Source organism: Silene latifolia, chromosome 3 (genome assembly GCF_048544455.1).
Source record: "Silene latifolia isolate original U9 population chromosome 3, ASM4854445v1, whole genome shotgun sequence".
In the NCBI taxonomy this organism is placed as follows: Eukaryota; Viridiplantae; Streptophyta; class Magnoliopsida; order Caryophyllales; family Caryophyllaceae; genus Silene; species Silene latifolia.
This window is the reverse complement of record NC_133528.1, coordinates 152,642,706-152,667,118: the sequence shown is the minus strand read 5'-3', so window position 1 is coordinate 152,667,118 and position 24,413 is coordinate 152,642,706. Positions and strand designations below refer to the sequence as shown.

At 34.9% G+C, this 24,413-nt stretch overlaps 2 protein-coding genes across 2 annotated transcripts; both read right to left on the bottom strand.

The window, feature by feature from the left end:
* Window positions 1-3,578: 3,578 nt before the first annotated feature.
* Window positions 3,579-8,020, bottom strand: LOC141648548 (putative jasmonic acid carboxyl methyltransferase 2). The gene is made up of 5 exons (XM_074457273.1): window positions 7,840-8,020; window positions 6,588-6,729; window positions 5,100-5,504; window positions 4,435-4,695; window positions 3,579-4,067 (listed from the first exon to the last, which is right to left on the bottom strand). The coding sequence occupies exons 2-5, from the start codon at window positions 6,705-6,707 to the stop codon at window positions 3,723-3,725; spliced, it is 1,131 nt and encodes a 376-aa protein (XP_074313374.1). The 5' UTR covers window positions 6,708-6,729; window positions 7,840-8,020; the 3' UTR covers window positions 3,579-3,722.
* A 5,782-nt stretch (window positions 8,021-13,802) lies between these two features.
* Window positions 13,803-17,935, bottom strand: LOC141649990 (S-adenosyl-L-methionine:benzoic acid/salicylic acid carboxyl methyltransferase 3-like). The gene is made up of 6 exons (XM_074458653.1): window positions 17,768-17,935; window positions 15,887-16,291; window positions 14,971-15,025; window positions 14,419-14,645; window positions 13,969-14,268; window positions 13,803-13,856 (listed from the first exon to the last, which is right to left on the bottom strand). The coding sequence occupies exons 1-6, from the start codon at window positions 17,933-17,935 to the stop codon at window positions 13,803-13,805; spliced, it is 1,209 nt and encodes a 402-aa protein (XP_074314754.1).
* Window positions 17,936-24,413: the final 6,478 nt, after the last annotated feature.

Below are 24,413 nucleotides of genomic sequence, written 5' to 3'. Positions count from 1 at the left end.
AAAAACAATATTAAAATGGAATGACAAATTCGAGTCTAATGAATTCACGTTGTGTCCTTAAGACAATTTGTTTCCTCTACTGTATCCAAGCTAAGGTTAATGAATAATTTTCTCCCAGGGTAGAACGGGGTTACGTTTCTCATATTATGGTACTTCAAACTTGAGAAACCGACGAACTCTATAATGTTTGATAATCACGCGACATTAATGCATAGTCTAAAAATGCAGAGAGGCATATGAGAATTGCTTAACTTTCCACCAATTTTCAATCTTTTTAATATGGAGGGGTGGTAATATATAAAATGTAAAGGAACACAAGCGAAAAGGAATGAAATTCTTAAAATAATTACTCGTAAATACCTCCAATAGTATCTCTAAAGTAACTCTCTAAATTATTGTTTGAAAAAATCCGTTATATCCCTTCACACACTAAACTGGGAATGACTTGTTAATATATATACAGTATATAGGAATCCCTGTGCATTCTTTAAACACTAAAAACATGCAGCAAAATTTTATAGACTTTCGCCAAAGAAAAAAAAACGTGGGTGAGGCCCCACATGACCGTTTTTTTCTTGTTTCTGTTGGGTCTCAGGTTGTTGTTAAGTTTTAATGCATTTTGTCATCATAAATCAAACATTGAAGGCTGAGATTGTGATAAAGTTTATGACGACGCAAATTTTATTACTCGCTTCTATTCACTAACATCTTCCACATTTTCTAAAACGGAAAATTCACAAAAATCTTCCACTTTCCTTATTTGTCTATCATATATGGTTAATATAACATGTAAGTTGTAACGGACCCACATTCTCTCCTATTCTTTTATTTTCCTCCACATATTACCACTCCACTAAATATTGGTCCAAAACCAATGTGGAAGATCATATAGAATAGGAGGGAGTATAAGATAAGATCGTTGTATAATATTGATCGTTTTATGTTAAAAAGTAACCACTTTTAAATAGTGGTCATTTTATAATACAAAGCAATAAAAGTGATAATTTTTTAGCATAAAATGATCACTTGTTATCATAAAATGATCACTTTTTATATAATCGCAGCATAACGGTCTTATAATATAGGCATTATTAAAATAAAACTGTCACAGATCTTTTGCGGCTGCCGTATATCTGCTTTTATTTCTCAATCTATAGTGAGTATCTTTTATTTAATGTTCAACCAATTACATTTACATGATATTTAAACTAAAACTTCACAAGATCTTAAGTTGATTCTAGATAGTCTTCTAGAGAACCTGAATATATCTTACTCAATACATATGTAAAATTATGAAAGATTGAGAGGTTGTACTCGTGATTTGAGTTGAGACCTCATCATCAACATATTCTTTCTTGTGGCCCCTTTATATCTAAAGTATAAAGTATATCACTACGCCGATTGATTTGAATTAAAAAATAAAATTATTTTCGAATAAAAACACTCTCAGTTATGAGTTTTTCCAATAGTTATCTATTTAATGGTACTTTAAATCATTAAATTCAAATTGAAAGATATAAGGAAAATATAAGGCCCATTTTTATTATTTATTATTTATTATTTATTTATTTATTTACCTTGAGCTTAAGAAAATAATGACTTAGAAAGTCTGAAACTAACATGAATTGATATTAACCCGACCTAATCCGTAACCAACTCGAAAATGGCCACCCCAAAATCGAAATGAAACTTAAACTTAGGCCAACTTGAATAAAATCAAACTGGTTTAATCCGATTCGAAATATAACCAATTGACCTGTTTGCTAGGTCTTGATTATACCTTGTATCAATATCCTACTTTTGAGGCTTGATCTTCAAAACCTATTTGCATTGATAATTGCGAAAGGGACAATTAGCCCCCATTAGGCCATTACTTTGGTCAATTGTGAGATTAACCCCCTTAAGTTTGAAATATAGTGATTAGTCCCTTTAACTTTGAGTTTAATTGAAATTGGATCCAATTTTAAAATTTTCAACCAAAATTACACCAAAAAATCAATTTCATTCCTTTATACAATTTATCACATACAATAAAAGTTATTATAAATTTATAAATTGTATGTAATTCATTATAAGGAAAAAAATAATATTTGAATGAATTACAAAATTTAAATTTTGTAAAAGAAATATCATATGTATATAATTATATTAAAATTAGTGAAAATTATTCTAAAAACTACGTTATAAATTATTAAAATACTTTTAAAATATTAATAACTATTTAATGTAAATTGAGTTTAAATATAAATATAAATTAATGATATATTGATGTTTAAAATAGAAACTGGGTTGGATTTCGGTTTTTGTCATAGTCATGGCCCATTGGGCCTAAGTAGTTCATAACAAGTGAAAAAAGATGATCCTCGGTACTGCAATCAACCGAAGCAGACATGACTAGCGCTAGCAAAACGGGTCACTCGGGTCGGGTACGGGTCGGGTTAGTTTGGGTCGGGTTATTTCGGGTCTGTCACATATTTCAGGTCGGGTTGGGTCGGGTCGGGTCACTTTCGGGTTTCGGATCAATTTCGGGTGACCTGTTGTCGGGTCATTTCAGGTCGGGTCATTTTCGGGTATAGGTCATTTTGGGTCGGGTTGCTTTTGAGTTAATGCCTAAGCACTTAAGTTAATACTATTTTGATTAAGAAATACTATTTTGCAAATTTAACTATTTATTAGGGATTATTGTAACCAATGAAACTTTATTTTGATATATATATAGTATTAATATGAGTTAATACTAGTCGTTTCAGGTCATTTTAGGTCACTTCAAGTCATTTGGGATCAGGTGAGTTATGAGTCGGGTCTTTTCGGATTGGGTCACCTCGGGTCGGGTCAACATTGGGTCAAACAATGTTCGGGTCGGGTTAGGTCGGGTTTCGGGTCATATTCGGGTTAAGCAAGTTCGGGTCATTTTCGGATCTCGGGTCAGCCTTTTCAGGTCGGGTCTGGCCCATTTTGCTAGGTCTAGACATGACCATCTCCAACATCAGGGATCGATGAAAATCCCCGGAACGAAGACGTACGAGAAATCGTGTATAAAGATCAATTCTTAGAAGAAGCGCATCGGTTCTTTTGTAGTAGCAGCTTTCAATCTTACAGGTTATCATTCACACGAGCAAATTGAGATGAAGACGGGTGGGAATGCCCTTCCTGGATAATTTGATCATGCCGTTAGGCGTAATATAACATTCATTGGGCCCGACATTGCTTGTTGCTTGCTTGGGCTTTTTAATACAAAAGACTGATTCATACAATGTCTCCTACCAATTTGTTAAAGCAAGTCTTAGCCCAATCACATATCCCGTATAAACCGGTTTTACAATAATATTATTGTAAAATCGTCTCTTGTTCTGCAAAAACTCTCTTGAGATAGTAGTTATGAGATCATTTTTTGTAACTACCTATTTTAGTACACAACAATCGGTTTTACTATGAAGTGTTGTAAATTTTTTTTTTACACAATAACACATCTTATTTCATTTTTTCGTCTGTCGATTGTACCCGGTAAGCTTAAAATCAACTATTTGAAATGAAATAAATATCCAGCATTTGAGTATTGATATCTAAAATCTATGATGGATCAAATCGTAGTTAGATTATACATATCAATGCTTATCAATGATAATTTCATTTGTGGATAACAATATACATTATTTTACATTGTGATCTATTGATTTTTATATAGGATGCTGATTTTACCTCGACTTTAAAAGAAAGAAGTTTCATTCTTTCTTGGTCACAGATAACACAATGTTAAAGTATTCGCCTTTTTTTCGAGCAATTCGTTCCTTAACACGAATTTCGAACAATAGATACAAATCATCCATGATTCCATGGGTAAATGTAGTTTCAAGCAAAGGTTCTGTCACTGCTCTTAAGGTCTTGGCTACAAACTTGGCCCGAGTTTCGAGGTTTTGAGAGGTATCTATGCTCCAATCAGTTGTAAATGCTTCAAGTTTGTTTAAAGCAAATGATCCTTCAGCCTCCACTAATTTTCTTACCTCCTCAATTGTTGGAGCATAAAAGGGCATGTTGAATTTGTCCAGTTTTTCCTGCTCAATCACACCCTGGTGATAAATCAAGGGTTAAATTTCTTTTGTAATTGATCGATCATATATTCATATTATAGGTGGGACGGGATAATGTGAGGACGAAGAGATTGAAAACCAATGACTTTTAACCCACCTCGAAGAACACAAAAGCACTAAATTGGCCTTAAATTAGCTACCTCTTTTCATCTTGATCTACTGTCCCTCTTCTTTTAAATTTATCGCAAAATTATTATCCCATTTCGAAATTTAGTAAGTATGTACAGTATAAATCAATCATCTTTGCTATTATATTGGGGTTTCTTAAATCCACCTAAAATATAAAGTAGGACAATATAAATGGGATGCAGGAAGTATTTTATTGGCTTCACGAAAACGAGTGTACCTTTAAAACCATGTCCTGGAGGGTAGAACCTAGCAACGAGTGAATCGAGTCAGGGTTATCACTATTGAAGCTACCTTGGAGTACCAAGACCATGCCACCTTGTGAGACCATCTCCCTTGAACGTAACTTCAAAAACAATGTGAAATCCTTCTTGAATTGTGCATAATAGGCCTTGTGTATCTCTTGAGGGCTTGTTTCTGCTATGTATATGTTCCCCTTGTTCAATGCTTCTCCATTTTCGCTCACCAATCCTCTTGGTACCTGTCATTTCACTTAACATAATTTAACGAAGATATCTTGGCTTAATAGTTAAGATTCCGACATTTTGGACATCAAGACCGAAGTTTTAATTCCCCTCAACCTATATTATTGTACTAAGTTGTGGCTCATTCAATATCAAAAATAAGTAAATTAATATAATTTAAGTATATGCATCTCTTATAGCTTTTGTGGGTCTATATATCAAGTTTAAACTATTGATTTCGTGGTTTTTTTGAGTACAATTCGTGGGTAAATATTATTAGGGACGCCGACTGATAATTTGACATTGTATTATGAAAAATCAGCAGGGACCGAGACACCTTCCGACATAACTAAGGCCCCAACTAGGTATATCTAATTAATATACACTTAATTTGACATTGTATTAGATGGCTTTTGTTTACCTGAGAAAGAAAATGAATACTATATGAGGAGTGAACAAAATGAAGAAAGTTATCCGGAAAGACTCTCCCGTAAAATGACTTGGGTATCCCTGACACGAAACAAGGTCTAAAACTGCTTCCTTCAGCTTCCTGTAAACCCTGGTTAAAACTAGGGAGCAAGTTAAACAAGGTATTGAAATCGTTTCCTGGTAGATCGTTTAAGAACACTCCGAATTGAGGGCATTGGCGGTTTATAGTCCGGCTAGCATCATCAATTACATCAATGATTCTAGAGACTACTTGCAAAGCATTTGGCCCTGAAGAACAACCCATGTCGGCCATCATAAGGCATTTTGGCCTTAAGGTAACGTAGACTTCCCTTATGCGTTCTTCTATTATCGATCCTGCCAGTGTTGTTACTATTCTCTGTTACAAAGCAAATGCTCGAGATTTCAGGGTGCAATTTTAAACAAGAGACTTGCTAAAAGAGTGCCAAAGAGATGTTTGCGCATTTTAAAGGTTAGCTAAATTTGTGGCCTAATTGTGTAGGATGTTTTTACACAGTTGGTTTTTTGGACTTAATTTCAGTTCGCTTTAACTCTATTCAGTTTAGTTTATCTTCATTCAGTTCAGTTCAGTTCAGTTCAGCTCTTCTATTTACAAATTAAGGTCATATTCTTTTGGACTTAATTTCAGTTCTAATAAGTTCTATTCAGCTCTATTAAGTTCAATTCAGTTCAGTTCAGTTCAGCTCCATTTAGTTCAGTTTAGTTTAGTTTAGTTTAGTTTAGTTTAGTTCAGATTAGTTTATTTCAACATTAATATTATTATTCTTATTTTATATTCTAATTATTATCATCATTATTATATTATATTATTTACTATTGTTATTATTATATTAAAATTTATTTTTAATATTTATTATTATTATTATTATTTTATTTATTATATTATTATATATGATTAATGGCAATATTAGTAGCATTAATATTTATTATTATTATTATTATTATTATTATTATTATTATTGTATTTATTATTTTTATTACTATATTCATTTTTATTAATATTATTAATAACATATTTATTATTATTATATTAATAAATTATTATATTACATCTATTATTATTATTATTATTATTATTATTATTATTATTATTATTTATATTAATTATTATTTTTAATATTTATATTATAATTCGATAACTATTACAATTAACCAGGAGACCTACTATAACAGCCAAGGATAGAACCATTAGAACGCCTCCGTGTCTTTACTTAAAATAGTTTTCGACCGTTCTTGTACCCTTTTTTTCGCGCAGTGTGTATAAAAAATTGATTTTGGTAATGTTTTCTAGTTGTAATATAGATATACTCCTATATCTTTAATTTATCGTTTGGAACTACTTTAACATAAAACCGTTTAACCTTTTCTGCGACTGAACACTATGTACTATATGAAGAGTCGGAGAAATAGAGCAAGGGATTGAGACGGTGGAGGGGTAGACCTGAAACAGAGAGTTCCTTGCATAGCTGGTGTGGTCAAAGCCTTTCTTCATATGAAGAACTTTTTCAAGTTCCATTTCTTTAGCATCTTTCCCATCTCCTGCGTTTCCAATGACTTGCATGTTGTATAGAATAAGATTACTCCTACAAGGCATAAGACAATTGTGCGTTAGAGCATCCACAATGGTAAGCTAGTTGCTACTAGTTTACCTTTGCCACATAAGATTTTCAAGCTAGAATATTTTTAAGCTACAAACTACTACAATGGTAAACTACTAGCTTAATGTTGTGACTTAAATGCACCATATGTCAACTACCTTCCACAACACTTTTTTAATTAATACATTTACTTATTTTACCTAGAAAATAAAAATTAAAAATATTTAAGTGTTGTTTTAATTGGTAGATTTTTTCTTGTAGGCCCATTTGAGCTACTAAATTCCATAGAAAACTACTAAAATTTCAATTTAAGCTAAAGATATGTAAAGTCTTTCCAGGTGGTTAAACAAGTAGCTTGAAAACTTTTTTATTTGCAAGCAAGTCCTTTTGCTTAACCATTGGAGATGCTCTTAGTTTCAATAGTTTTTCTGAAATTAACGACAATCTCCCACGTGTAATTTGTTGTAATATTAACATGAATTTCCCCCACATAATTGGATACCAACCGAAAAATACGTAAAAGTAAAATAAGTCTCAAATGAATAAAATGAGACTGGATATAGGGTAAAAACTTGTGGCATGACTCTCCAAGACGGAGGTAAAATCCACTAGTTAAATTCACTAAACTCAATAAAAATAGCACAAATAGGATTATACATCCAGTTGTATATAGAGCATTGTACAACCAAGGTATAAGAATCCGAGCTTATATGTATTTTTTTTTGAGCTAATTCAAAGTTCATATTTTTAATGTGTAAATGGATGAGTTCAGATACTTTCTAACAAATCTCATATTCTTTAACAGAAAGCTCAGATATTTTATTACAAAACTCGGATTTTATATCGTACAACTGGTTGTATAATCCATGAATTGTAAAAATAGTGCTAATATAAATAAACTGGTCAAATTACATTAGCGAATTTAGATCGGACAATAAATTAGGTATACAATTTTATACCCTTTAGACCTCCATTACAATTGATAAATTCCACCAATAGTATCTATTGATTAAGTGTCTAAATTACGGAGTATGAGTACTATTTAAGAAAACCCGTTATATTGCTTTATACACTAAATTCAGGTTGAAACGTTACCTATATTCGACCCCTTGTTTGCCGAAAACGTGAGATTAGTCTTGTACCAAAGCAAAACTCACTAGTGCCTCAATTCTTTGCCTCTACTCTTTTATTTGTCTTCTGCCAAATGAAAAAAAAAAGAACGACTCCATTATATAATAGCAAATTTTAATATTCCTTTTACATTTGTTAAAACATTTAGGACCTTGGGAGTTAACGCTATTGATTTTTTTTCCCTAGGCCCCCACATAATTGATCCCTTTGTGGATTAAATTGATTCGGACGACCGTACTTGTTTGGCTACGAAGGAGTGGAGATGAGGAACCAGTGGTTTATAATTGATATTCCTTTGTTTAGATTATTTGTTATCTTTTCCTTTTGATACAAAAATAAAGGAAATGACAAAAAAAAAGGAAAAATAATGATAAATTAAAGAGCCATCATACGTGTCACTTACCCACTTCACTTGTTTGTCCACTTTTGTAAAACTTATCAAAAATAATAAAAATAGATAACAATTGAGTTATACACCATAAGAGGAAATAAATAATAATTGTCCGAGATGGATGGAGTACAAAACTGTTGATCAATTAAGTGAAAGGCGGACGATGTAAATGAGATGGAGAAAGTATAATATTTTGACTATAGAAAAGACAGAGTCATACACCGACACGTAATAATTTGTTAAGCGAGTCTTAACCTCCCATCTCCATTTCAATGTCGGGTGTAGATCATTAACTTGTAAGCTTAAAATCAGCTACTTTTTAGACTGATCTAGTTAGAAAATAAGAAATCGGAGTATATTATTACCTTGTAGAATAAGTTAAAATGTTTTAAATCTAGTATTAGGTTTTGGATGGTGTAAATTACTACCGAGTGTATATATACCTTAGTAACTTACCATATTTCTATTTAATCACAACAATATTCTCACTCTATGCTAAAATCAGGTTGAAACGTTACCTATATCTGACCTCTTGTTTGGCAAATTAAGACTGAGATTGGTCTTGTACCAAAGCAGAACTCACAATAAACACAATAAACTCTTTGATTATACTTTCTAAAGCGCCTGTTTTTGGCTACCCGAAAAGTAAAGTGAAATCAAAAGGTAAAAATGAAAACCTAAAAATGGCGAAAATCAAAAAAAAATGAATAAGGTAATAAAATTAGGAAATGATAAGGAATCGATTATATAAAAATATGTTTGACAAACTAAATTTGAAAAAGTAGCTAATTTTGGTAAAATGACGTAAAAGGATATGAAAATTATTTAATATTATAGAATAAAGGGTACAAAAATGGAAAATAAGTCATTTCGCGTGACTGATTTCAAATCTTCCCAACGTAAGATTTCATTTCGTCGACTTATTTGACCAAATAAAATGTTCTACTTGCAAACACTTCAGAAAGAAAAAATCGGTAGCTAAAATTTTGGTCAAATAAACTCCTTTAATCAAATAAGCTACCTGAAGTGTCGTGGCAAACAGAGCCTAATACTCATTCCCAAATGTAAAGAAGAAATGATTCCATTAATATAGGAGGAATCTTTACTATTCCTTATGCATCTTTAAAACATGCAAAACGTCACGGTCTTTTCCAAACAACCTTATGTGCATGAGGCCCCACATAATGTTTTTTTTATTTTATTTTTAGATAATTAATTAATGGTCTGTAATTGAGTTGGATAAAACGGTAGTATTAACTATTAAGCAAGTTTAGTACTCCTTTTGTTCTAATTATTTCTATATCTATTTAATATACAATTGGTCTCCTCATGATTTTGCTACTTCATTTATTTATTTATATTTTGTGAGACAAAATGGTAACAAAATGGGTTAGTGGAGAAAGGGGACCACATGAAAGTGTTGCAGAGAGAAAAAAAGTGGGTACATTGTGAGGTAAAATGGTATCCGTTTTCAGCTTGTGACGGATATGTCATGTCTTCAATGAGAATTTGTGTTTAATATATGAGTGTTTCATTTATTTGTTTATTTTTTTATATCGAGAATATATTTAAGGGGTAATTTTGATCAACCACATAAATCATTATTCACTTGTCACTCAATACAAATCTCCACAAGTAATCCCTCTCCTTTTACTGGTCTTTGTGCTTAAATCTCTCTTACTACTAATAGAATAAAATTTTTAGTAGTTTTCCCGCCTAAAAAAATAATCCTATACATGGAAACAATAACAAATTTATATTACATTTATATTTTACCTCTTTTACAAGAAACAATCACTATTCCTAATTTATTATGCAATCACTACCTTAATTATTGTTCTTTATCAGTTACACTATAAAATTATGCAAAGCTGCTTTTTATACAACTTTACCATAAGTTTTGTTCATCACTTTACTTGAATTATCCTTTACAATACTATCCAAAATGAAAAGAATAAGTCTTACTCCAAATTTTCCCCGTTCAGTTATTTGGAAAGAGTTGAGCTTCTATTAATTGTCATTATTCAGTAAAAGTTGGGCTTTATATCTGATCTATATGATCTTATTATTAAATTATATCATGTATTAGTCTACCTATGAAACATAATTGGAGTATAACAAGTCGCTACTCCGTGACTAATAGCATTTCGTACAGGTCGTTTTGTAATAATATATTTAATCTAAATTTTATAAATATGAAAAGTCATATATTCTCCATTAAATGTTTTACGTAATTTTAATTGACATTGTTTATGTAAGTTAATCATAGAGAGCTTTAGCTTCTAATACTATAAACTTACAAATAAATATGTATATTCTTACATTTTAACTTAGTATCTTGATAAGACGGATTTAATATGATATATAAGTGTCTATTTGGGTTAGTATTTGCGGAATAGGTGGATTTTTATAAGTGGAATTGGACAAATCTTCAATATTTATTGTGTATGGGAATATTTAAGTGGAATTATGATAGGAAGCGTGACTTTGGGTTGATCTTGAGACATATGAAGCATGTCCATTGTTTAGGCCAAGAACAAGAAGATCCGTATAGACTAATGTCCAACTTTAATGTGGACTTAGTTATGCAACTTGGAGACTTATAACAATTGGGCTAGTAATTAATCGTTGATGCAAATGATCAAAGTAGTGGAAAAAAGATTGGACATGGCACATGGCTTGTCCCACTATGGCCCAACATGGGAAAGTTTCACAATGAATACGAAAAGAAGAAACACGCAGCACTTGGGGAATATGGGCAGACTTGTGCGCGGGTCGTGGATGAGGGCGCGGGTCGCGCGTGAGACAGGATGGAACAGTTAAATTTCGTGCCTTATTTCCAGATCTCAGACTTTATATTTTATTACTATTAGATTATTATTATTATTAGTTATTATTATTAGGTTTAGCTTGAGTACGGAGGTGCTATTCTATCATTGATATTATTATTCAATAAGTGTAATTTGGGGAAAAACTCTCTTGAACCCTAATTACTTTTGCTTAGAAATTATGAGGAACTAATCCTCCCTTTTCTTTGATCGACAGATTGAAGCTATAGACTAATTAATTGTGAGATTGTTCTTTCTTTCTTTTATTTCTCAAGTATTGTTTATGTCTCTTGCTCGTATTTTATGATTATTGTTTCTTTTTTGCTAATCTGACCAATTAGTAATTGTTTACTTTAATCTATTGCGTGTTTAGAAATTGAATCCGTAATTGTTCAATTAATCTAGACTAAAGTAGCAAACTTTACCCTAATAATTTGTATGCGTTTCATCGTTATTAGGACGAAGTAGAGACTAGACATATAATTCGAATCGTTAACCGCGTGTGTTAAAGATCGTTATCTTTATTGCTTCCTTGAATTGTTAATGCTGTTGTTGGATTAAATCTAGACGCTTGGCTTAGATTATTCAATAATTAGGGTCTTCTAATATCGCGTTTCGAGTTAGTTGACTAAACTTAAGAGAAATGAGAAACTTGTATTTCCACAATAGAGTACTTGAGAGTAATTGAATTAAAGACAATCGAACACCAATTAGTTTGTTGATAGTGGATGTTTGTTGACCCAAGACCTTTAATCATCTGAATTCATCTTATTTACTTATTCCTTGTTTAATTAGTCTTTAGTTAATCAATCATTATAAACCCCCATATTATTGTTACTTGTACTCTTTACTTTTTACACATTAATTACATCGCCTTCCCTGTGGATTCGACACCCGACTTACCTCTACTATATAGTTAAGGTAATAGGACTTTATTACTTATTTTTGGGAGCATACGACTTCGGCTCACCAAATTTTGGCGCCGCTGCCGGGGAAGGCAATAGTTAATTTGTGTGTTTGGTAGTATAGAGTCTTAGTTTTGTTTTATTTTTGTTTATGCATAATACCCGTTCTACTAACCATCCACTCGTGCCTTACAACTCAGAGATTGAGCGGACACTTTTCAGGTTGAAGCATATCAGTGGGAGCCAGTTAGCTGTTTTCGAGCACCCAGATTCCAAGGAGGATTTACACTCTGATTTAGATACTTCGGAAATTTCTACTACCACTGAGAATATGGCCCGAGAGACCCGCACATTAAAGGAGCTCACAGCTCCAAATCTTGTTGTTCAGCCATTATGCATCACTTTTCCAACATTGGATGATGGAGTTACCTTTGAACTGAAATCTGGATTGATACATCAATTACCAAGTTTCAGTGGGACGAGTATTGAGGATCCGAATAAGCACCTTTCGGACTTTCATATTGTGTGCACCGGTATGAAGCCAGTTGATGTCACAGATAAACAATTAAAATTGAGAGCCTTTCCTTTCTCCTTGAAAGGCAATGCGAGAGACTGGTTAATAAACTATCTACCACCGACGAGTATCACTACTTGGATAGATATGAAGAAAGCATTCTTGGAGAAGTATTTTCCTCCTTCTCGATCAGCTCAACTGAAAAGAGCCATCAGTAATATTGAACAGCAAGATGGAGAAACTTTGTACGAGTACCTTGAAAAGTTTAAGAAGTTATGTACCAGTTGCACCTACCATGGTTACTCCGAACATGATCTCATAATGTACTTTTGTGGTGGACTGAACCAAGATGACCGCCGTATGATTCATTCTGCTTGTGGAGGAAATATATCCAACAAGAATCCAGATGAAGTTTGGGAGGTTATCACGAAGCTAGCTGAGACCTCTAGACAGTTTGAGAGAAGACCTTCACGGAGAGGAGTGAGTGCTATGGGTGTTAATCCTGGCTTGGAGAAAAAGGGTGATAATATTGCTTCCACACTCCGTGATATGTTATCTGGCAGACAAATGGTTGTTATTTGTGGTATATGCTCTACTAAGGGTCATCCTAGCGATTTGTGCCCTCAAATGCAAGAAGGTGATTCTCAGACGGTGAATGGTGTATGGAAGAGTATTCCAAACAGGAAATGGGATCCATACTCTAATACTTATAATGAAGGATGGAAAGCTCATCCCAACTTCCGTTGGGGAAATTCTCAAGCTAACCCATCATCTGGCCCTCCTAGAGGTCAGTTTATTCTGCGATCACAAGAGCAACCCTCCATACCTCAGGCACCATCACAAGCTACACCGAGCTCATCAATGTCTACTGAGGACATGATTCGGGCTCTTACCATTAGTGTCACTCAAGATAGAGCAAAAAATAAGCAGAATTTCAAGAATCTTGAGAATCAAGTTAGTTAATTGGCGGATCGAGAATTTCGAGAATAATTCACGACTCTTAAACCCGTGCTAAATACGGCATATCATATCTCTTATCCGTAGTGTGTAATTTCGAGAATTTTAACTTGATATGTTTCTTATTTCAATTGAGATTATTAGATTATACATATAATAACATATCTGTTTGTGTTTTGACAATCAATTCTCAGAAGACGAGCATCGACTCGTTTGTACTAGTTGATTTCAAATACATTCATACTTGTTTTCTTTGATAAATTTTGTTGATACAGAATATGATCTTTATATAACAGTACAACGTCATTACATATTGTATCTCGCGATGAACACTATCGTAAAACTCTAATATTTGTGTATTTAAACATAGATTTATCAATGATAATCTATTTTACAGATAACAATAGAAATTATATTACATACATTTTAATTGTTAAACCAAAGGAAAGAATTCTCATTCTTTCTTGGTCACCGATAACACAATGGTAAAGAATTCACCTTTTTTCTACCAATTCGTTCCTTAACACGTGTTTCAAATAATAGAAACAAATCATTCACAACAGCATGGCTAAATGCAGTTGTAAGAAAAGGTTCTACAATTGCTCTTATGGTCTTGGCTACAAACTTGGCTCGAGTTTCAAGGTTTTGAGACGTATCTACGCTCCAATCAATTGCAAATGTTTCAAGTTTGTTGAGAGCAAATGATCTTTCAGCCTCGACTAATTTTCTTACCTCTTCGACGGTTGGAGTAAAGAAGGGCATGTTGAACTTGTCCAATTTTTCCTGCTCAATTACACCCTGTCTATAATTGCAGCATTAACATTTCTCCTCCGGTAGGTAACAATAACAATTGCGATTTTTTTTGTTAAAGATATTACGGTATATTGTATAATTCCATAATTTCAATTAATAATATATATACCGTAATATCTATAAATTATTAGTTACCTCTAAAACCATGTCCTGGAGCGTAGAGCCAAGCAACTCAGCTATCGAGTCACGCTCATCACTATTGATGCTACCATTGAGTACTAGGACCATGCTACCACCAGAGACCATTTCCGTTGAACGCGATCCTAAAAACAACGTGAAATCTCTCTCAAATTGTGTATAATATGCCTTATATACCTCAGGAGGGCTTGTTTTTGCTATGTATATGTTTCCCTTGTTAAAGGCTAATAGAAATATTTATAAGAGTTGGGCTTAACCATCACCTTAAGGTTTTGGTTGAGTTGTTTCATCTATCATGGTATTAGAGCCAGTGTGACCGAAGGTCACGGGTCGAATCCTGGCAACCTCAAAACCCCTCAAAAACTCTCGAAGTGGAAACCCAGCACACGGTACGGGGGAGCCGGTGCACAACTAACCACTCTTCAAGCCCAACGGGCATTTGAGTGAGGGAGCGTAATAAGAATATTTATAAGAGTTGGGCTTCAACCATCATCTTAAGGTTTTGGTTGAGTTGGTTCATCTATCAAAGGCTTCTCCATTTTCGCTCACCAGTCCTCTTGGTACCTACCATTTCAATTAACAAAACTTCACCGACTAGATCGGCCTAATATTTAAGACTCCGGTATTGTGGACATTATTAGGTCTGAAGTTCTAGTTCCACTCCTCTTATACGGTACTGCATGGTAACTTATTTAACACAAAAAATAAATAAATAAAGTAATACTCCCATTGTTTCATATTATATATCGTTTTTATAAAACACAAAATTTTCTTTTATACGTTGTTTTACGTTGTTCCATATATTATACGAAGTATGTGCTTTACAAATTCCAACACTCTAGTAGTTAGAAGAAAGAGCTCCTTTTAGCCATCAGATTGGTGATAAAGCCTGATTTTACTACTAATGTAATTTCCGTGTTAAAATATGGTATTTTTTAGATTTATTTTAGAGAGAAACGTTCTTAATTAAATTATTTGCATTAATAAACGGTAGTTTTAATTAAATGTTATAATCTACTAAATATAATATTAATAAGAGCTAGAAAAAAAAGTTTATTACTACCAAAAGACACTTTAAGTTATTTTAATAATATTAAAAATAATATATTATTACATGCAACTGATTTATGACATTAATAATATAATTAAGTTAGTTGTATAATCTAATTAAAACACGTATTAAACGGAGGGAGTAAGGTTTTCATTTTGGTGACTATGTTAGGCCATTTTGTGTTAATAGTTAGGTGACTCTAAAAGGGGTTTTGTTTACCCATAAAATCTCATTGAATACCGCGATATCCGTTACAAGCTTGTAACGGATACCATTTCCTCTCACAAAATACCCATAAGAGGTAAGTGGGGAAACACATGGGAGGTGCCCCACCTTGACCCCTCTCCTTTTTGTGAGAGGTCTTTAGCTTGTGACGGGATTAACCCGTCACAAGCAAGACGCTTTGTTGTTTACCTGAGAAAGCCAGTGAACACTGTAAGATAAGTGAACAAAATGAAGAAATTTGTCAGGGAAAACTCTTCCATAAAATGATTTGGGGATTCCCGACAAAAAACAAGGTCCGAAACTTCTTCCTTTAGCTTCTTGCAAGTTCTGGTTGAAATTCGGGAGCAAGTTAAACAAGGTATTAAAATCGTTACCGGGTAGATCGTTTAAGAACACTCCGAATTGAGGGCATTGACGGTTAATACTCCGGCTAGCCTCTTCAATTACGTCAATGATTCTCGAGACTACTTGCAAAGCATTTGGTCCTGAAGAACAACCTATTTCGGCTATCATAAGGCACTCTGGCCTTAAGCTATTATATACTTTCCTTGCGCTTTCTTCAATTATCGGTCCTGCCTTTGATGTTACTGTTCTCTGTTATAAAGCAAAAGTTTGAGATATCAAGGTGCAATTAATAATAAATTACTCCCTCCGTCCCGACCATTTTTATGGCTAGCTAAAACTACACCTACTTCACTACTTGGACAAACTTACATTTTTCCGGTATACAACTTATCAAAATGAAATACTTTTTTACAAGTATATTGAATAATTTAGTTAGGCTTTGTGTTACTTGGCTAGTCCTATGTATAAATTGGTACTATATACTCCCTCAATTCAACTTTTATCACCCCATTTCAATATAATATCCCTCACATATAATAGAGAAATGGGGTGATAATTGTTGAATGGAGGGAGTAATAATTTGTACTCTTTTTCAGCATCTCTTCTATAGGACCGTCTATAGGTATTCTCGGGCCGGGCTCTTTTGTTCTGGCCCTAACCAGGCTCATGAGCGAGACGGGCCGGGCTGTAGGAGATATAACCCCGGCCAGGCCCATGTTCTATTTTAGGCGGGCCAAAGGCGGGACGGGCCGACATGCCTTTAATTTTTTTTTCTTGCTAAAATAGCAGGCTTGGGGTGGGTCGAGCTGGAAATTTAGGACCCGGGCCAATACCGGGTCAGATGGGCGGGGTCAAGTTGCCTAAATTAACGGGCCAAGGTGGGTCGGGCCGGTTCAGCCCATGCCGATGACCAGCTCTAAGACCCTCATCTAAATATGATTGGTCCAATAGAAGTAACCCAAAGTAATCATCTCATTCTCATTGTATTTGTATTTTAATTTTCACAATTTGTGTTTAATCACTCTATTACTAAGAGAATAAAACTCTTAATAGTTTTCCCGCCTAAATTGCATAATCCTTATATTGGCCTATTTCTTTGGATATTAAATCATTAGGAATGAGAATGAGAATGGATAAGAACCCACTAAATTGTAGTTAATCGTGCAACCCACTATATTAGGATAATCTAGGGTATTATTATACAATCTCCATAATTACGCACTAAAATTATTATGCAATCATATCCATAATTATCATCTTTCATCAGTTATTACATATTTGATCCGATGATATAAATCTCACGAGATTTATGCCTTTAATGAATATAATAATATAATATTTATTTTCTGAATAAAGTTGACAAAATAATTCAAGTAAAATTCACTAATTTATTCGAATTAAAAGTGTCGACTTTCTTATTGTATTTATTTTAATAGTAAAATTTTATCAATATGATCCCCAAAAACTGAAAATGAGTTAAAACTAATACTCTAAATGCAAACATATCTAACAATTACATCTAAAAATTACCGTGCTGTAGCACGGGGTCTATATTAGTTTTATATTAATAACTCGATATCGTATCTTATGAGTAACACTGACACATTTAAATATCTTAAAGTGTAATTTGATAACTTATACCTTGAATAAGTCACTTTTTCAAATCTTATACCTAAGATAACTTTCTTTAAAATCTTATACGTAAAATAACATTTTCTTCCAAACTTGATCTGTCGCCTCCATAGCTGCTGCTGCTACAGCGCTCCTGGCCGCCTCTTCTCCTTCACGCGAGGAGACTAGAAGTGTTAAGGTTGACAAAAAGGCTTCCCCCTGCAAATCCAAGGCGTCCCCAAAGAAGAAAGAAACATCAACTCCTAGCGTCGCTTCAGTCATGGTGATAAGTGGCGATACTCTTGAGGATCGAATGCAGAAAATGAATGAACTCCTTGAGAAGATGATGAAGGAAAATGAAGAAAAGAACAAAAAAATTGACGAGCTCCAAAAAGAGGTGGTGGCACTCCGTGACAGAAAGGCCGAGAGCGAGCATGGTGACACTGATAGGGATGATGATAGCGATAGAGAAGTTGGCGAGGATAGGGAAAAGCCAAAAAATGAGATCAAGAACTTCACAAGAGAAGTCACAGGAGTTAATAGCCAGGACGATCAAGTGTCAGTTGGATGATAGCTCGACAAGTAGTTGACGCTACATCAAGCCTTACACTAAGAGGATTGACAGTCTGCGCATGCCATCTGGCTATCAGCCTCCAAAATTTCAACAGTTCGACGGGAAGGGGAACCCAAAGCAACACATCGCCCACTTCGTCGAAACATGCAACAATGCTGGAACAGAAGGTGATCGTTTGGTGAAGCAGTTCGTTCGTTCGCTCAAAGGGATCGCATTCGACTGGTACACAGATCTGGACTCTGAGTCAATTGACAGCTGGGGTCACATGGAAGATGAATTCCTCAACAGATTCTACAAAGACCAGGACGTGTCGTCGCATGAGCGAATTGACAAAGACAACTCAATGGCAAGATGAGCCTGTCGTCGATTACATCAACAGGTGGCGTGCGCTGAGTTTGGAATGCAAGGATCGCTTAAGTGAAGCGTCAGCAGTTGAAATGTGCGTCAACGGGATGAAATGGGACATTCTTTACATCCTGAAAGGGATCATGCCAAAGAGCTTCCAAGACCTGGCTACCCGCGCCCATGACATGGAGATCACAATCAAAGAACATGGTAGTGCTCGACCAAGTTCTTCTAAGGTACCAAGTGAAAAGAAGGAGTTCAAGAAAACTGATAAGAACTTCAAATCGTCGACAAAGGAAACAATGGTCGTCGAAAAACAAAGAAGTGCACTGTGAAAATATCGTCAAAGCCTAAGTATGAAAAGAAGAAAGAATCATTCTCTTACAACTACCAACGAGACAAGCCTACATTGAAAGAGTTGCGGGCTAAGAAATATCCATTCCCAGATTCGACTTGTCCTAATGCTTGATGACCTCTTGGAAAAGAAGGTTATACAATTGCCGAGTCCAAGCGCCCGAGCAAGCAAACAAGACAAACGATCCCAATTCTCATCGTTATCACAGGCTGGTGAGTCACCCTATTGAAAAGTGTATAACACTCAAGGAGAAGATCATGCAGCTCTCCAAGGAGGAGAAGATCATTCTTGACTTGGATGACACAGTAACTACAAATCAAACTACTGTAGTCTTGGAGGAACCTGACGAGCCAATTATACAACAAGGACAATGTGTGTATATGTTGCAATTCGGGAGTTTTGAGCCTGTGGCATTACAGATCCAAGGGTCATTGTCGTCACTACCTCCAACGTCATTGGAAGAAATACTACCTCCTCAGGATAAGAACGAGGAAAAGAAGCATGAAGATGACGATGAGGGTTGGACTTTGGTTACGCGCAAGAAGTCAAAGAAACAAACAAGGCAGACAGCGCAACCTGTTCACCGTCGAAGAAAACAATCAAAGAATGACAGGGTGACGTCAAAAAAATTCCAGGAAAAAAAAAAAAAAAAAATACCCTTATGACAAGTTCGGGTACATCATGCGACTTCTAAGTCAAATACAAATTTCACCCGCCGAGTTAGATAATAACGGGCGACATTGCATCCTTTCGATAAGTTAGGGTGTTCACTATCTATTTCCGACTTCCAAGTCGAGCCAAGTGGAGGAGCCCTTCGTGACAAGTTAGGGCGCTCGTCATCGACTTCCAAGTCAAAGCAAAATCGAGACCCCGCCACGTCAAGACACCGGGAGGTGCACGTGACAAGGTCCCGAGGGGGCAATTTGTAGGCACGGAAAATTTATTAATGTGCCGAATAAATAAAATAAATTAATTATTTTGAGTTAATACCAAATTTTAACTTAATTTAATTATTTTGTCCCGATTAAATGAAATATGGGCCGATTCGGATTACAAAAGGAGTTGTTCGGATCAATAAACCCAGAAAGAATCAAATTTGGGCCAAGGGAGCTAATAAACCCACAAATGGGCCTGTGACCAACTAAGTCCAACAAGGGGATTTGAAACTCTATAAATAGAGCTCTCCGCATTCATTCAAAGGATTGGAAATTCATAATTGCAAAGGAGCTAGAGAGAACAAGGTACAAATTCCTACAAATCCTCTATGTCAAAATCATTGCAAGCAGTCAACAAGCACATCAAATCATGCCACCTGCGTTGAAGATTCAATCACAAGTTCAAACCTTCAAGAGAGATTCAAGTCATCGCGACCCTCTCAAGAAATCAAATTTACATCGCGCGTAGAGCAATTAAATTTGTCTACACGCGTACCCCTCACGTGTACCCCGTACACGTACCCCTTACGGCATATTAGAATCAGAGGATACATTAGAGATTGTACACGTACTTTTGATATTTATTAATAAAATTTAATTGTTTCCTTGTTTTGTATTTCAGTTATTGCAATACAAAAATCTGAAAAAAAAACCTTGAATTGACAATTTTAACCTTACTAATTAAACATTGTCATCATTTGCCTCACCCATTAACACACATATCTACGGTTACCACCACTGAAAACAATCAAATTAGTAAGGGCAAAATCGTTAATTTAGGGATTTTTATAAGATTTGGTATCAAGTTTTTAAGAAAATGTTATTTTAGGTATAAGATTTTAAGGAAAATTTTCTTAGGTATAAGATTTGAAAAAGTGAGTTATTCAAGGTATAAGTTATCAAATTACCCTATCTTTAATAATGATTTTGAACTATTCTAATGTAAAACCGTTTACTTGACCTTTTCTGCAATTCGACATTTCCTAATAGGAAAAATTATGTTTTACCACCTATTATGTTTCATTTTTTACAAATTACCACCTATTTTGTTCAATTTACAAATAACCACCTAACTTTTATGTTCATCCCCACCATTTTCACCTATTTGACATTCTTGTGACAGTTTTGCGTAATTATCGACTCGATTTCATTTTAACGCTCTTTCGATTATTTTCTTGACCAATTTACCCTTACTCAATTCACTTTGTCATCTTACATTCTATTGAAATGAAAACCCCCAAAATCAAGAACAAACGTCACTTTGCTCATACCTAGAGTTGTTCCTCATATTCTGGGCAACTTCAGATTTGTTTCCCCATTTTTTTTTCGAATTAGTTCTTCAATTAGAGTTATTATTATGTGTTCATTTTTGTTTTTCTATTGTTTATAATTGTATTCTTCTCTCTTTTTCAACATAGACTGCAAGACGATGAATGTGTTGGATCATGAAATTGCTACTGAAGCAAATCAAGAGAAATGTAACAATGATGACTTGGCTGACCTGTACATCAATGATGCAAAGAATAATGCTTTCAACAGGCAGCCAATTATTCTTAATTGGAGACAGTGCGCAATTAATCTTGAAAATCAGATTTGTCACAAATAATCTTGATAATTAATAAGGGCAAAAACCCAGATTTGTCGATTGTCGAAGTGAACTACCATAATTTATTAATAGGGTTCCAGTGATAAAGGTGAAGAAAAGTGAAATGAGTGTAAGTAATAATAGAGTGAGTGAGTGAGTGACTGTAATAGGTAAGGGTAGATTGGTCAAGAAAATAATCGAAAGAGCGTTAAATGAAATCGAGTCGATAATTACACAAAACCGTCACAAGAAGGACAAATAGGTTAAAATGGCGGGGATGGATATGAAAGTTAGGTGGTTATTTGTAAAGTTGAACAAAATAGGTGGTAATTTGTAAAAAATGGAACATAATAGGTAGTAAAACATAATTTTTCCTTCCTAATATAATCAGAAATATATAGTCCCTCAAATTCCATATTTTCTACACATTATTTGTGGGCACGGATATTAAGGAAAGGAATAAAATAAAAATAAAAAGGTTTGGTGGGGTTTGGGATAGAAGAATGAGATGAATAAAATAAGAGTAAAAATTTCCAAAATAAGAAAGGCGAAGAAAACCTGAATAATTCGTTTTAGAAAATAGGGTAAAAAATATATAATAGAAGGGAGTACTAAGGTAAAGTGATGAGAGGTAGACCTGCAATACAGAGTTCGTTGCATAGCTGGTGTGACCGGTACCTTTCTTCATGTGAAAAACCTTTTTTACATCCATTTCCTTAGTAACTTCCATGTATAATTTGTTGGAAATTTAATATGAAACTTCTACAATTAACAAGATATTGATCGACAAATATGTAAAATCGGAGTAACGTACTCAATAATATAGGATCAATCTTTACTATTCCTTGTTTAAACATGCAGCAAAAGTTTATTGACTTTCCGCAAAGGGTCAAGTTTTTCTTCTTGTTTCTATTGATCTTTAGGTTGTTAAGTTTAATCCATTGTGCCATCTGTTGGAAATAGGGGCTTATGTGAGGCTTTCCTATTTTTTCAATTGTCCCACATTGGTGAGGAAAAGAGAGTTTCATGTGTTTATATATGTTCTCTTACCTTACACTATCACTAGTGGGTCAAGGTAGGCTTTTGTGGAAGCCTTGCGAGGTGCTTAATTCAGCTCGCACACGCGCGCGCACGCCGTGCCCGAGCCCGGCCCGGCCCGGATCCGCATTCGGGATTCGGGATTTGGCAATCGCCTGCGGCGGGCTATGCCTATCTTTTTGGGCCAGGACCGTTTGTTTTGTTACGGACTGAAGTGTCCAGGTGCTTAGTCAATATGACTGTTAGTGGGAGATTAATGTGCTGTTAATGCTCCCCTAATTTCTACCCTTGACTGCTCAATTATAGGAACCGTTTTTGGCTCTTGCTCTTCTTCCGTTTTCCTGTATAAGCAGTCCCTTCACTTCAGAAAAGATATAACAAAAACACACTTCCTTCTTCCTTTTCTCTTCTGCTCTCTTAAACGTTTCTGGGTATTGTTTTCGATCGTTCCAAGTCTCACAGTTCCGAGTGGGCGGAACTGCATGGAGATTGTACAGTTAACCTTGGGGAACTACCGGCACTAGCTGATCGCCACCACGGTCGTACCGGAGAAATAGTTTTCAAGGCAGCGGTTCTTTATACGCGGCACTACCTTCCGGTTTTCGGTATTTCTGATTCTTTTATCACTGTTTTATTCCTTTTCGAATAACAATTTGAAAACTATTTAGTTGCTGTAACTATGTCTGTTATGTCGAAAATTGCTCCTGAATTGGCGAAATTGGAGTCGTTAGACGGTCACAATTACAAGCGTTGGTCCCAGAAACTTTTGATGTATTTTGAGCAGTTAGAAATTGATTATGTTTTATTTAATGACCCGCCTAAACCTATCACCTCTACTGATGTTGAGACGACCCCTCCTGCTGCTAAAGATGTTAAGTCCAATGAAGAGGATATTGCGAAATTTGTAAAGGATAACAAAACTGCTAGGTGGCATATTCTGAATAATATGACAAACACCCTTTTCGACTTATTTGCTGTGAATAAGTCTGCTAAGTTTATTTGGGAGTCTTTAGAAACTAAGTATGGGGCTGATGATGCTGGGAAAAAGAAATATGTTGTGGGAAAATGGTTGGGATTTCAAATGGTCAAGGGAAACCTATCATGGATCAAGTCCATGTCTATGAAAACTTATGTCTTTGATGTTGTGAATGAAGGCATGAAACTTGATGATATTTTCGTAGCTAATGTTCTGCTAGAGAAATTCCCTCCCTCCTGGTCTGATTACCGAAACCAACTTAAGCACAAAAAGAAAGACCTGTCCCTTAAGGAACTTATAGGACATATGAGGACCGAGGAGGCTAATCGCCTTAAAGACCTTCCTGCTAGTCAATCTGTGACTCGTTTCTGCCGTTCTTCTTTGTAAAAGCTAATCTGGTTGAGTCCGGTGGTCCGTCTTATCTTTGAGAAATATAAGGGTAAGGGTAAGGCCAAGGTTGGTCAGGGTAAGAACCAGGGTCCTGCAAAGAAGAATGGTCCAGGGAAGCATACCAAACCGGTTCCTAAGATTCGAAAGTCGCTAAGGGTCCTATTGTCTCGCTATGTTTGTGGAAAACTCAGGGCACAAAGCCTACCAATGTTCGAGAAGAAATTTGCCGAGGCCAATGTTGCTTTGATCGATGACGTTATTGCAGTTGTGGTTGTGGAAGCTAATCTGGTGGGTAATGTTCTTTGAATGGGTCTTGATATCGGAGCTTCGAGACACCTCTCGTCTTTGATAGGGGTTTATTTGCCGAGTTCGAGGAAGTTGCTTTGATGGGGAATGCGTCTACATGGGTAACTCTTCCTCCGCAAAGATCACAGGCAAAGGCAAGATCTTTCTCAAACTCACCTCGGGAAAACACTTGCTCTCGCAAATGTTTTATTTGTACCCTCATTACGTCGAAACCTTGTGTCTGGTGCCTTGTTAAACAAAGCTGGTTTGAAACTTG

Coding starts and splice junctions, on each gene's coding strand:
- LOC141649990 (XM_074458653.1), bottom strand. CDS start 17,935: ATGACTGAAGCGACGCTAGGAGTTGATGTTTCTTTCTTCTTTGGGGAC. Junction 16,292..17,767: donor CTATGGAGGCGACAGATCAA/GTTTGGAAGAAA, acceptor GCTTTATAACAG/AGAACAGTAACATCAAAGGC. Junction 15,026..15,886: donor GTGTTCACTGGCTTTCTCAG/GTAAACAACAAA, acceptor CTTAAATATTAG/GCCGATCTAGTCGGTGAAGT.
- LOC141648548 (XM_074457273.1), bottom strand. CDS start 6,707: ATGCAAGTCATTGGAAACGCAGGAGATGGGAAAGATGCTAAAGAAATG. Junction 5,505..6,587: donor CAAGGAACTCTCTGTTTCAG/GTCTACCCCTCC, acceptor GCTTTGTAACAG/AGAATAGTAACAACACTGGC. Junction 4,068..4,434: donor TCCAGGACATGGTTTTAAAG/GTACACTCGTTT, acceptor ATTTATCACCAG/GGTGTGATTGAGCAGGAAAA.